The sequence below is a fragment of the Bos grunniens genome, chromosome 16 (assembly GCF_055505025.1).
Source record: "Bos grunniens cultivar Pamir isolate PY7600 chromosome 16, Bosgru_T2T1.0, whole genome shotgun sequence".
NCBI classification, from domain to species: Eukaryota; Metazoa; Chordata; class Mammalia; order Artiodactyla; family Bovidae; genus Bos; species Bos grunniens.
Window position 1 is genome coordinate 30,749,565 of NC_141180.1, and position 13,185 is coordinate 30,762,749.

General features: G+C 61.2%; 1 protein-coding gene across 2 annotated transcripts; it reads right to left on the minus strand.

Moving 5' to 3' along the window:
* Positions 1-801: 801 nt before the first annotated feature.
* Positions 802-2,825, minus strand: HES5 (hes family bHLH transcription factor 5). 2 transcript variants are annotated; one of them, XM_086342551.1, is made up of 3 exons: positions 2,275-2,825; positions 2,018-2,183; positions 802-1,771 (listed from the first exon to the last, which is right to left on the minus strand). In XM_086342551.1, exons 1-3 carry the CDS (start codon positions 2,512-2,514, stop codon positions 1,494-1,496), a joined length of 684 nt encoding a protein of 227 aa, XP_086198677.1. In that variant the 5' UTR covers positions 2,515-2,825; the 3' UTR covers positions 802-1,493. The 2 variants fall into 2 exon arrangements, with proteins under 2 accessions (XP_086198677.1, XP_086198676.1); XM_086342550.1 differs by having other exon boundaries at positions 802-1,697; positions 2,275-2,381.
* Between the last annotated feature and the right edge of the window lie 10,360 nt (positions 2,826-13,185).

A 13,185-nucleotide genomic window follows, 5' to 3' on the forward strand; every position in this document is an offset into this window, starting at 1 on the left:
GCAGGGCCAAGAGAGGTGCTGAGGAGGAAGGAGGGCCGGCTGGCCTGGGTGCTTCTGGGTCTCTGCAGACTCAACCAACACCCTGTGCCTGCCTAAAAATAGACAGCTGCCCTTTCTGAGGCGAGGGCTGGCCCTCCTGTTGCCAGCACTGCCTGTCTCAGCCCTGGTGAGTGGTCAACCTGCAGGGAGGCAGGCCAGCCACCTCTGGGCTGGCCAGGAAGGTGCCCCAGGGGCTGGTCCAGGGACACAGGGGCTCCAGATGTGTGGGGAGGACCGTGGAGGGGAATGTCTTTCGTGTTTGGCACGACTAAACCCCTTTGACTGCGGTGAGAGTGCTTCAGGCTATGGGGTCCCTTTTAGCCTCCACTCTCACCCCCACCTGCAGAGAGCTAGTGAGAGGTCTAAGGCAGGAACCCAGGCGCCCCGCCACGCCCCCTTACTGCACAAGGGGACCCAAGGTGTTCAGAGACCCTCTCCCCTCCAGCCTGCCTCTCCCTTGCTTCCCTGACTCCCAGTCACTTCCGGCCCCACCTACTTGTCCCCTCACTCCTCATTCCCAGCTTCTCTTCCCTCCCTGCCGGTCAACCCTGCTTCCTAGCACCCCTGCTTCTCCTCTGCTTCCCCCTCCTCCCTCCCTCCTCAGCCGGAGCCCAGCCCTTCTTCGGGTGTCCAGGGGGTCATTAGCAAGGACAGCGCCCACCTGTGGCTGCATATATCACAATAGTGCCTACTCCTCTGCATCCCTGCCAACCCGCCTGCCTGGTGGCTACCAAGGACATGTGTGCGGCACAGAGACAGATCGCGAGAGGGCTGAACAATCAGATTTTATTATCAGTCTCCAGAACAGCCCTGTGGTTCCCACATGACCGAGAGTTCAAATTCTGAGTACAAAGTCGTGCCCACGTGCACCCACCCACACAGAAATCCTTTAAGGATCATGGCGGAGACCCCCACCCGCCCCACGCAGCCCACTGTGAGCCCCGACCAGACAACCAAGCAGATGTAGGGCCTTTTGGCCTGGCTCTGCCTAGCCCCACGCCCATCCTGGCTGACGCTCTCCTTCCTATGAGGATACACCTTGAGTTCCGCCTTCACAAAAGGCAAATGCCGCTGGCAGCACCGGATCTGAGAAAGCCCTCTACACACAACTCGGGGCGCCGGCTGGCCGAGCCCCGCCATCTACAAATATCATAGAACCCCTGCAGTGGGGACTTCCCAGAAGTCACTTGCTGAAATGCAAACATAGAGCAACCCCATAGGGTCAGACATTTGGCAGAAGACGGGCCCGATTGTCCTAAATGACAAGGACTCTGCACGCATTCTCTGAGAATGACTCTCCTGCTGGCCGGCCAGCCTGGAGAGAGAGAGCCTTCCGGAGAAGGGGTGCATCCAAGCCTGAGGCCGCACAGCCGATGGGAAGGCTCTTCCCCTGCCAGAGGAACGCCCCGGCCCTCTTGTCCTCGGGGCTGGGCGGCCGCCTGCGGTCTCGCTGGTCACCAAGGCCGCCAGAGGCCACAGACGGGTTGTCGAGCAGCGGCGGCAGTGGCGGCCTTGGCCGGGGCAGGCGCAGGCGCGGGGCTGGGCGCCTTGGGCTCCTTGGCGGGCGCAGCGGTTGCGGCCGGGGGTCGCTGGAAATGGTACAGCAGCTTCATCTGCGTATCGCTGGCCGCGTGCAGCGTCAGGAACTGCACGGCCTCCTGCAGGCACCACGAGTAGCCTTCGCTATAGTCCTGGTGCAAGCTCTTGGGGCCGGGGGCGGCGGCGGCGAAGGCTGCGGGGAGCGGGGACCGCGGTGAGCGGGGAGCGGGGACCGCGGTGAGCGGGGTCCGGGGCCCGGGGACAGCGGTGAGCAGGGACCGCGGTGAGCCGGGGCGCGGGGAGCGGGGGATTGGGCAACGGGACTGGGGGCGCAGGGAGGTGGGCAGCGATGAGCGGGGCGCCGGTGAAAAGGGTCAGGGAGCGCGGGGCGGCGGTGAGCCGGTCGCGCGGCCCGACTCCTGGACGCAGGGCGGCTCACCTTTGCTGTGTTTCAGGTAACTGACGGCCATCTCCAGGATGTCGGCCTTCTCCAGCTTGGAGTTGGGCTGGTGGCGCGCGAACTCCTGCTCCAGCAGCAGCTTCAACTGCTCGATGCTGCTGTTGATGCGGTCGCGGCGCATCTTCTCCACCACCGGTTTTCGCAGCTGCAGGCGGGAGGAGGGGGCGTCAGCCGGGCTCGGGCCACGCCAGCGCAGGGGTCGCGGGGACCGCGCGCCAGACCGGCCGCGCACTTACTCGGTTTTTCTCTTTGGGGCTGAGCAGCTCCACGGCCACGGTGCTGGGAGCCATGCCTGGCGCGGGGAGAGGCGAGGTGGCAACGCGGCAGGGAGCGGAGCTGGCGCGTCCCGGGCTGGCGCGGATCCCGGCCCCTATATAGGCGCGGGCGGCGGGCTGGCGCCTGGGGCCCGGGTGCCGCGGCCGTTCCCACACTCCGCGGCCAATGACGGCGCGGGCCGCACAAAGGCGCCGGCCCATTAGCGCACGCTAAATTGCCTGTGAATTGGCGCGGGCACAATGGGCGCTCCCCGAGGAGCAGGTGGGCCGCGCGGCACAATGTCCGGGCTGTGGGAACGCGCTCGCCCTCATTAGCATCCCGGGGCCTGATGCTGGGAGCCCCGCGCCTCAATATGCTGCCTTTTCCCAGGCCGCAGGGACGAGGGCGGGGGGCAGGAAGGAGCGGCGCCCTCCCCGCCCCTCGCCTCCCCAGTCCCCCTCTCTCCCTACAGCCCCCTCCCCAGCGACTCCGCGCTGCTGGCTTGCAGAGGACAGGAGCGCAGATACGGAGAGAGCTCTAGAATGTACAAGTGCGGCAGCTTCCAGAGGGATGGACACCCTCCCAAGCAGGGACCTGCTGCCCTCAGGGGAGGGGTAACGGAGGAAGCAGATACAGCCACCTCCCTCTGCTCAGGTGGAAGGGGGGCTCTCAGCATCAGACCTACTGGCATATGTGGCAAGTCCCCAGGCTGTCACCTGGGACATGTGACTTAAGAGCTGGAAAATGGGCCGCTGCACCTCCTAGGCTGGGCTTTGGGTAGCTTTAGGGAGCCAGAGTCCCTGAGATGCCTTCCAGGAGCTTCTGCGCCCCCTCCTCTGGGGAGCTAAGGCTTATCAGGCTGTAGCATCTGGGGTGCTCTGAACCAACAGGTGGCCAGCGTGGCCCCACCCCACCCCCATCTGGCTGGCCGTCACAGTGGCTCCAGGCATGCTCCTTACAGGTGTGTGGTCACTGCTCCTGTGGGACGGGGGGAAAGCCTCAGCCACGTGCTGTCCTATTTCAGCCCTGGGGGCACCTATAAGGTCTGCTGTCCTTAAGCACTTTGCCAGTGGTGGGGAAGGGGTGCCAGGAGGCAGACATGAGGCCCCGGCCTGGAGCTCACACAAATGCTGTACCAGCTCAGACCCACTAGCGGAACCGCTGATCCTGGTCCCTGGTCAGCCCAGCTGAGGGCCAGTGACAACTTGGGGGCCAGCCCCACCCTGGGTCCTAGGGGAGTGGCTGCTTGGAGCACCCCTCCACCCAGAATAGTCACTGTCCTCTGATTCTCTGCAGCCAGGAATCCCGTTCTGTAGGGACTGAGCAAGGGGGTGGGGCTGGGCCTGCCTTCTAGGGGCAGGGCAGGATCCAAGAAGGTCTAAGGGGGAGCAGGGCTTCAGTCCTGGGAGCCAGCAGTTGGCATCAGGGCACATTAGCTGGAGTTCAAATCCAGGAGCACAGTTCCCTGGACAGCAGCCACCTCTGAGTGCGACTGGGAATCGCAGGGCCCTAACAAAGGTCTTGGCAGGGACTCGCAGCTTTGAGTGGCCTGCTTGGTGGACCTGCTCAAGAAGTACGTAGCACAGGAAGCCTTTGGTGACCCAGAGAGGGCCCTGTCTAGGAAGCAGGAAGATAGTGGGCAGGCTTGGCTTGGAGTCAGCCCAAGACAGCCCTGAGAGCCCCTGGTCACCCCTGGGATGGATTAGGTGAGGGGCTCTGGGGGTGGAAATGTCAGATGACTTTGGATCGAGATAGAAGGCAGCCCACCTTCACCCTTTGGCACTTGCTTCTCCCCTGAAGCACCTCTCCTGAAGGGGACACAGGCCCAGGTTGGCTGTGGGACGCAGGTGACCCTGAGGTTCCTGCCTTGGGCCTGGGCTCCTCTTTGAGCAGGGGGACCCCTGCCACAGATATCTGGCCATATCTGGTTGATGCCAAAGGGCAGAGGGTACCTGGGCAAAATGGGGGTGGGTGTGCGGAGGACAGAGGCTCTGTGCTTTGCTCCACAGTCCATCTGGCAGCTCCCACAGGCTACAAGGGGGACCTGGTGACGCTCAGCCAAAGTAGGGCTTGTGCTGGGCAGCTGGCCTGCTTATGGACTCCCTGGGGGCCAGGCTGTGGGTGGAGAGCAGAGTGGCTGAGTCTCCTGTGTCCCCATTCCCACACCCTGCCAGCCCAGCACCCGGTGCCAAGGAGGAGCTTGGTCAGGAAAAGGGAACGCAGGAGTAAGGGGTGGGCTGTGGCTGCAGCCCCCACCTGAGCCCACATATGCCTGACTGTCCGGCTGCTGGCAGTGGCGCCCCAGAGTCCTGCCCAGAACTGAGAGCAGCACCCAAGCTGGGACCCTTCCCCTGCCTCCTGGCTTTGGAGGGGCAGTTGTCTGGGGGTGTGTGCCTTGCCCTGGCTGCCTCCCCTGAGCCAGCTTTTGGCCCAGAGGAGACACGTGCCAGCAGAAGTGGTCCGGCCCCCACCACCCCAACTGTATGCCCACCTGCAGTGGGCCGGGGTGGAGGTGAGGGTGGCGGGTGGTCTGTGGCGGAGATGCCTCCTCCCTCCCTCCACCCCCTCCCCCTGACAGGAGCAGCTTTGATCCAATTTTGAGTTGTGGGAAATATGAAATGAATGGTGTTAAATCTCAGCCCGGCCGGATGAAAGGCTCGCTGGCTCCCTCCCCGCGTGTGGGCCAGATGGCAGCGCGGCCTCCGAGGCACACGCCTGGCCTTTGTGGGCCGCTTAACACTGTGAATGGGGCCAAAGTGTGGGAAAGTCGCTGGGCTCCCGGCTCACACGTCCGAGGTGAGTGGCCCAGCAGCCTGGGGGGGCTGCCGAGGAGGGAGGGTTTGGGGGCAGGGGGAGAACCCAGGGCTGCTCCTGGCTGGCAGTCTTAGCGCAGAGGCAGCCCAGGGTGTGGAGGGGATCAGATCCTTTGCCTCGGCAGCCCCCAGCAGCTGGGGAGGAGAGAGGGGAGCGTGTCTTGCCGCCATCCTGGAGAGCTCACTAAGTCTGGGGTGGGGTGTCTGGGAACAACCACTGAGGCACCTTGCTGTGGATATGGAGGCTCAGGCCAAACACACTAGCTGGGTGTGATTATGTTAGAATTCGGTAATCTAGGACCACAACCCATTTCTAAGTAACCCACACCCCAAGTCCACCCCTCCCAGGCTGACTGCAAAGCCAAGAGCACCATGGTGGGCGGGGGGCTGCGCGTGCTCCAGAGGCATCTGCTCCCCGTGTCCAGGGAGGTCTTCTTGTTGGGAGGGCAAATGGTGCAAGTGGTGTGGAAAACAGTGTGGCTGTTCCTCCAAAGTTAAACAGAATCACCACGTGACCCCGCAATTCCACTCGTGCTCTGTACCCAAAATAATAGAAAGCAGGGTCTCAAGGAAACCCTTTGAAACGTGTTCACGGCAGCATGTTCACAGTTGCCAAGAGGCAGAAACAGCCTGTGTCCATCAGTGGGTGAACGGGTAAGCGAAATGTGATTCATCTGTATGACAGAATATGGTCCGGCCTGAAACAGGGAGGAGGTCCTGACACCTGTTCCAACGCGGATGGACCTTAGGACACGAAGCTCAGTGAAATAAACCAGACACAGGAGGACACATCCTATGTGATTCCACGTCTCTGAGGTCTCTGGAGGAGTCAAAGACACACAGGCCAAAGCAGGAGCATGGGAGTCGGGGGAGGGGGAAGGTGTGGGGATTGAGTGAGTGATGAGGACAGAGCTTTGATCTGGGAAGGTGAGACCATTCTGGAGACATAAACAATGTGAATGCGCTCAACGGCACTGAGCTGTGCACTTGAAAATGGTTGAGACGGTACTCCACTGTTACGTGTGTTTCACCACAGTTTAAAAACATATATAAACAAGGAGGACTGCTTGAAGAAGAGCCACACATTCACTCCTGCCCAGCCTTGCATTTGGCCCCAGGCAACTCTGCCCCGGACCTCCCAGTGCCCTGCAGGCAGGACTGGTCTGGAGGGGACACTGCCATACCCACTGGCCTCTGCCCAGCTCCAGACTGCCCTTCCACCCTGCCTGGGGCCAGATTCCCTAACAGGTTGTGCCGTCCACAGGGCTGTATGAAGCCCCAGTGTCTCAGGTACAGGAGGGTTTCCTCCTTGGCATGTGGGGCGTGGGCAGGCTGGGGCAGGTAAGGAACAAGGCTGGTCTTCTGGGAAAGCAGGGATTCCACTATCCACAATGGTGCCCCCACATCCAGGGCCACCACAAGGACCCCAGGCTGTGCACAGGGCAGAGATGGGTGCCCCCGGGGTTGTTCTGTGCCATGGCCCTCGCTCTGGGCTCATCCAAATGCAGCAAGTGCTGTGCCCCCTCCTACTGCCTAGTAGCTTCCAGCGAGTCCCCCGCCAGCCCTCCATTACCACCTGGACCACCTGCTGTGACCCCTGAGAGAGCATCCAGGACAGCAGGGAGGCGCCCAACTCATCTCCCCAGGTGTGAAGGGACAAGGCTGCCACTCAGAGTCACCCCCAGCCAGGCAGGCCCCTAGGGGCCCTCGATGGCCAGGGTCTACAGGCTGCTGAGTCTGTCTAGGGGTGGGGAGGGCATTGGGGTCTCTCTGTGGGGATCCAAGCAGTGCTCGATGGGGATAACAATTTCAGTTTTTCAGCATCTACTAAGCACCACACAAGGACTTCCAAGGGCTTCTTAGGACTGCCCAGGGAGGGGACTATCCCTTCCCTGTTTGACAGGTAGCAACCAGGGGGTCATAGAGGTTAAATGTTGCCCATGGTCCCATGAACTCAGAGACAACTGACATGATGGTGACGGTGGTGAGTCCACGTTTTTGAGCATTTATTACTAGGTACGAGGCAGGGAGAGCCCATAGGCACATCGAGAGGTTGCTGAGGCCACACGGAGGATGAGGGTGGGAGCTGGGACATGGACCTGCGGAGATGGGGTTGGGGAGGGGAAGGAGTGCAGAGTCAGGGCTGGGGGCCCGGGGCCCGGACGTGAGTGGAGCCTGCTGTGGAGATGGGACTGGGGAGAGGCAACATACTTCCCCCTCCCTTACCCCCGGGTGTGTGCGAAGGGGCACATTGATCGCTCCCTGGATCCCCTGGCTGGAGCCACGCTCCAGATGGCGAGTGGCCAGAACTCTGGACAAAGGGCGGCCGCAGCTCCCAGGCAGGCTGCGAGGCACGCGGGCTGCCTTTGTGGCTTGAAGGTGGAGGGTCGGGAGTGTGGGAACCTCTGGCTGCGTGGCCACACTGCACTGCAGTGGAGGCGCTCTGGGGGAGGAGTGCTCTGGGGTGCGGGAGCACTCGGCCCTCCACTGTCTGCTCTCTTCCACCCTAGCTCCCCGCACCCCCGGAACCAGACCAGAGAACTGGATGTGAGAGGAGGCTCTTCTCCCCTCTGCCCACTGTGGATGCTTCCCTCTCCTTCCCTGGGAGGAGACACCTGGATGATGTACCTGGCCTGAGAGGGGACTGAGGCCTGGCCCCTGTCCTGGGGCTGGAGCGGGGCTAAAATTGGGGCTGGGAGACCTTACACGTAGGAGGTCACTTTGAGGGAGTAGTTAGCCTACCATGGAGTTACAAGGAAGAAAGAATGTCTACCTGACATTAGCAGAGAGGTTGGGGGAAGCTTCCCAAATGCTGACAGTTTGGGGCCAGAAACTTAGTTTTTCTTCTGTCTGCTTTCTTCAGATTTTCTGGAAGGAGCAGCAGCTGCTTGTATAATTTCTAAATGGGCACATTTAGGCTCACTCACGGAGAAGGCAATGGCACCCCACTCCAGTACTCTTGCCTGGAAAATCCCATGGACGGAGGAGCCTGGTAGGCTGCAGTCCATGGGGTCGCTAAGAGTCGGACACGACTGAGCGACTTCACTTTCACTTTTCACTTTCATGCATTGGAGAAGGAAATGGCAACCCACTCCAGTGTTCTTGCCTGGAGAATCCCAGGGACAGTGGAGCCTGGTGGGCTGTCGTCTCTGGGTCGCACAGAGTCGGACACAACTGAATCAACTTAGCAGCAGCAGCAGCAGCAGGCTCACTCATGGCCCCAAGGAGCATGGGGAGTCTTGGGGAAAGCTTGAGACACTGACATTTTTCAGAAGAGCCCTGGATTTAGAGGGCTGAAGAGAAAGGTGGGGATACCAAGGGAGGACTTTCTGGAGGAGGCGGTGCCCAAGGAGGTCCTTGAAGGGAGACTAGCTGTGTGCCTGGTAAGGAATTCTGAGAAGCTCTATCTAGGTAAAGAGATTGGGGGGATACAGACTTGGGGGTGAGCAAGGCAGGGATGGGTAGTCTCCAGGTCCGGCTGGTGGAGGCTTCCCCATGTGTGTGCCATGCATGTGTGCCCTGGCATGTACACCATGGATGTGCACCCATGCCTGGGCTCTGGAGGTAAAGGGCCTGGCACTGCCCCCAGCCCCTCAGCTTGGCTTGCTTCCCTTGGTAGGTCAGTGTGTGTACGCACCTCAGGCGTCCTCTCCTCCCTCCTGCAGCCTGGCATTAGGGGCCCCAACTGGAGGAGGACCCGAGTTGGGCTGGATGCTACTCTGGGCGCCCCCTCCTGAAGCAGGTGAACTCGGGGCCCTGGGTGGGTGTGGGAAGACCTTGTCTCTTAGCAGCCCCCATCCTCACTGTCTGGGGGTCAGTGCCCTCCCCAGGGCGGCACCACGGCTCAGCCAGGCCTCCGGCAACATTTAGAGGCAGGAAAGATTATCCCCATCTCACAGGGGAAACTGAGGAGTTGAGAGTGCCATGGTCCACCACCACCCTACCTGGGGCTGGGCCGTGGTGCCGGGCCACATGGCGGGTCAGTCAGCCCCCCGAGCCCAGAGGGGCTGAGGGTTCAGGGTGTCTGGGGAGGGGCCTCTCCCCAAGCACTACACTCAGAGCTCAGGACCAACGCTCCTGGGTTATGTTGGACCTGGGAGGTGGACCGGAAGTCCGGGGATGGCAGGTGAGGGGATGTTTTCAAACAGCAGGAAACCCGAGGCCCGGGGTGGAGGGGGCGTACAGATGCCTCCTCCTGTCCCTCAGCCTGCAGCCCCCATAGTAGAGGCCAGGTTTCAGAAAGGGGGCCCCCAGCCCTCTCCCCAGGGCAGTTGGGGTTCCACAGACAGCTTCTTGGCCAATTCTGGGTGCTGCTGGGCGGGGATTCCAGGGGTTACCCTCTTCTGCTCCAGGACAGAAAGCAGGCTGCAGGGGGTGATTCGGGAAGTGGGGTGGTCTGCCATACTCTCTCCACAGCTCCTCCTCCAGTCAACCTGGAGGTCGGGCCACTCCAGCTCACAGGGCACTAAAGTAAAGCTGGCATTTCCTGAGCGCCCACCGCGCGCCGAGCCAGAGGAGAGGCTTGGTGTCTGACTCTGGGATCCAAGGATGATTATTATCATGTCCATTGCACAGATGAGGAAACTGAGGCTTCGAAAGAGGAGGGGTCTGGCCGAAAGCCGCAGACCGAGCCAGACAGCTGGGGCCCTGCAGCTCCTCCTGCCCGGAGGTCAGAGGAGGTGGCAGCTCTAGGGGCTGAAGCAGGGGCTGGCGGCTTTGTCTTCTGCACTCCTCTCTACCCAACCTTCGCTCCTGCTAGTTTTGTTCCTGTGCCCTAAGGCTGCAGAGCCCCTCCCCGAGCCTGCTTCTGGGGGTCAGGCTCTCAGCCAGTGCCTTGCAGCTTCTCCCCAGGCTCAAAGTTCTCCAGGCTGGGTGCCCAGAGACCCACTGAAACCCCCATCCAAAGTGGGGTGGTTTCCAGGGGCACCATTAGGGGCACAGACAATGCCCTTCTCGGCCCTCACCCCAGGTGCTGGGTGGGACCAAGTTGCCCATCCTGTGGTGGGGCAACTCTGCAGCCAGCCCCCAGTTTCTGGGGTCTGTACTGCCCCTGCCTGTGTAGACACAGACCCCCCCCCCCCACCCAGAAGATGGTCTCCTTCCCTTTGGCATTTCAGTAGTACACTGAGGGGAGCTGATTTTGGGGGAGGAGGGACTGGGCGGGATGGGCACAGGGTGTGTCCAGGCTGAGGCTGGGCTCTGCTCTTGCCTTCTGTGCCTTGATTTACCTGTGTAGGATGGGCTTTCTCTGCCAAGACCACCTGAGGCAGGGGTTGCTGGAGCTAACTGAGGGTGGCCAAAGGGGCTGGGCCAGGTCATAAACCTGATAACTGGATCATATTCTGGGATCCCGGAGCTTGGACCCTCCCCAGAAGTTGCCCTTGGATGGCTGCCTGGCCTCCCCCACCCCTTACCCCTTTCTCTCATCTCATCAAGGTTATGCTCTATCCTGGGGTTGAAGCAAGGTGTCCATAGATCTGAGGGACCCCTGCATTCCATGAGGGGTGAGGGGTCAGCCAGGGACTGTAGACTTGGGGACCCCCCTCAGATTTTGCGGACCAAACAGGCCCCAGGTTCCCAAAAGAGCTGCGCTGCAGGCTTGGCAGACAGGAGCACAGACCCCGGGCTCCATCAGCCCCTACTTCCTGGGCTTCAGTTTTCCAGGTCTAAGGTGGTGGTGGTGGCGGGGAGGGCGGGGGCGCAGGGGGGTGGCCACAGGGACGCACGGAGGTGGGCGGTGGGAAAGCGCGGGAGCCGCGCGTCTCACGGCGCCTTGGGATTAGGGGCCGCGCGGGCCCACGTGGCCGCGCCCCGCCCCCGCCCCGCGAGGCCAGGGCAGGGCCAGGTCGCTGTCCCCAGCTGGTTAAAAACCCCGCGGTGTCAGAGAGCAGCTCGTTCCCAACCTCTGAAAGGCAGACAAGCCCTTTATTGCTCTATTATAACGCGGAGCCAGATGGTCTTTTGGGAGTTGCCCCCCCTCGCCCCCCGCGGCCGCCCTCATTCATTCAGGGGCAGACCCCTGCGTTAATGCCTCCGGGAGGCTGGGGGCAGGGGAGCAGGCACGCTTCCGCCGCCGCCGCGCAGTGTGGGAACCGCCATGCAGTGCGGACCCACAGCCCGCCCGCGGGGAGGGCACGGATGGGCACGCATGGAGCTCCCGCGGGGCTGCCCGCGCCCGTGGAGAGCTCGCGGGCCGGGCGGGGCGGGAGGACTCCTGGCGGCCCTCACCGGGTAGCCTGAACCCTACCGTGCCTCGGTCTCTTCATCTGTAAAGCAGGGAGGATGCCTGCGCCCACCTACTAGGTTTTGGAGTGCTGGGTAGGGGCGGGCCGCGGCCCTCCGCCATTTTCATGCCTTCCGGGAAGAGCGCTGTTACATGTTTAAATCCTTGAAAAAAACATCCAAAGAAGAAAAATATTTTGAGACACGTGAAAATGAGATGGAGTTCAAATTTCAGCATCCAGAAATAAAATATTACTGGACCACAGCCAGACGATCCCTCTGCTATTAATATGAGGAGTGCTGTTCTGGATGGAGGCAGACCCGAGTGCGTGAACCACAGGCCCCTAAACCCTGACATATTTACTGTAGGGCAGGTTCGCTCTCCTGCAGTCAGGAACGGCACCCACCACACCATCGGTGTGTTAACTGCTATCCTTACCACCCCCCACCCCCAGCTCAGGGATAGGTCTTGCCCCCGCCCCATCCCTTTTGCTTCTGGGGCTGGTGTGGGAGCCCCACTCAGAGGGGACACCTTGCTGAGGTGAAGGTTTTCATGGCCACTCTGCGTGCCAGGTTCCTCAGTCCATGGGATTCTCCAGGCAAGAATACTAGAGTGGGTTGCCATGCACTCCTCTAGGGGATTTTCCTGATTCAGGGATCACCCCAGGGATCGAATTCCAGTCTCTTAAGTCTTCCGCACTGGCAGATTCTTTACCACTAGTGCCACCTGGGAAGCCCTCATGCCCATTGTACAGGTAAGCACACTGAGGCCCAGTTTGTGGCTGAGACCAGACTGGACCCTGGGTTAGGGCAGATGGGGCAGCATAAAGCACCATGGTGGTCACTCAGCTCCTAGACCCCACCTGCATGTCTTCCACTGCCTGGGGAGGATCTTCCCCTTCACACCCGTTGGGAGGGGTCCATGCCCCAGCACAGGTGCTGTTGTGCACCACAGAGAAGATCCGTTTTGTGCTAAAAGCACCAGCTCCACCCACCCCCCCTTCCCGGGCTAAGGTTAATTCTCACATGGCTGCTCCGTGGGCTCATTGGCTGGCTTGTCCAACCCCTTCCTCCACCAGCAGTCCAGCTCTGGGCCTCGGTGTCCCCACTGATGGTTGGATTGGTCTTGCTGATCTGTAAGGTGCTCCCCTGCCTTGTGCTTAGGTCACTGGGGGCTTGAGGGATGGGAAATACAAGGGGCAACAGCTCAGAGGAAGGGGGCTTTAGGCAGGCCCACTGGGGCCTGCCTGCTGTTGGATCAATTATGGGGGGATGCCAAGGAGACCTGCAGTTCTGGGGCACTGAGTTTGGAAATCCTTTCTCTTTGCCTCACTCAGCTGACCTATCCCCATTCCCTTGTCCTGTGATGGCTGAAAGGAGAAAAGAATCCAGCTCTGCAGGTATGGTCCCATCCGGGACCCTCTGCTCCCAGGTATTATGGGGATCACAGATGTGAGGCTCCACATCCTTCTTGGTCATTCCTCCGTGATCCCTGGACCCTCAGTTCCTTCCCAACCTCCCCCCCAACAAGATCCCTGCCCTGATGCCAAACTACTACATCAGCATTCCCTGTGGGTACCTGCTGGCTCCCACCTCCTGCAGACCCCACGTTATAACTGGCACTCAGAGTCCAATGCCAGGGGCTCCAGGCTTCCAGCCCATTTAGGGGGCCCCTCAGTGAGGCTCAGCAGTGGTCCAGGGCACACTTGGTGCTCCCTGAGCCACTGGGCTGGGGAGTCTCCTTGGACCCACTTAGTGGGGCAGGGGACACGATGCCTGGTTCACAGGTGAAGGCAAGTGTGGCCAAACCAGTCTTGGGCTCCTGGCCAGCCAAAAGCTTAGGGGAGGGGGCAAGAT

Coding starts and splice junctions, on each gene's coding strand:
- HES5 (XM_086342550.1), bottom strand. CDS start 2,328: ATGGCTCCCAGCACCGTGGCCGTGGAGCTGCTCAGCCCCAAAGAGAAA. Junction 2,184..2,274: donor GCCCCAAAGAGAAAAACCGA/GTAAGTGCGCGG, acceptor TCCCGCCTGCAG/CTGCGAAAACCGGTGGTGGA. Junction 1,698..2,017: donor TTACCTGAAACACAGCAAAG/GTGAGCCGCCCT, acceptor TGGTGCCTGCAG/GAGGCCGTGCAGTTCCTGAC.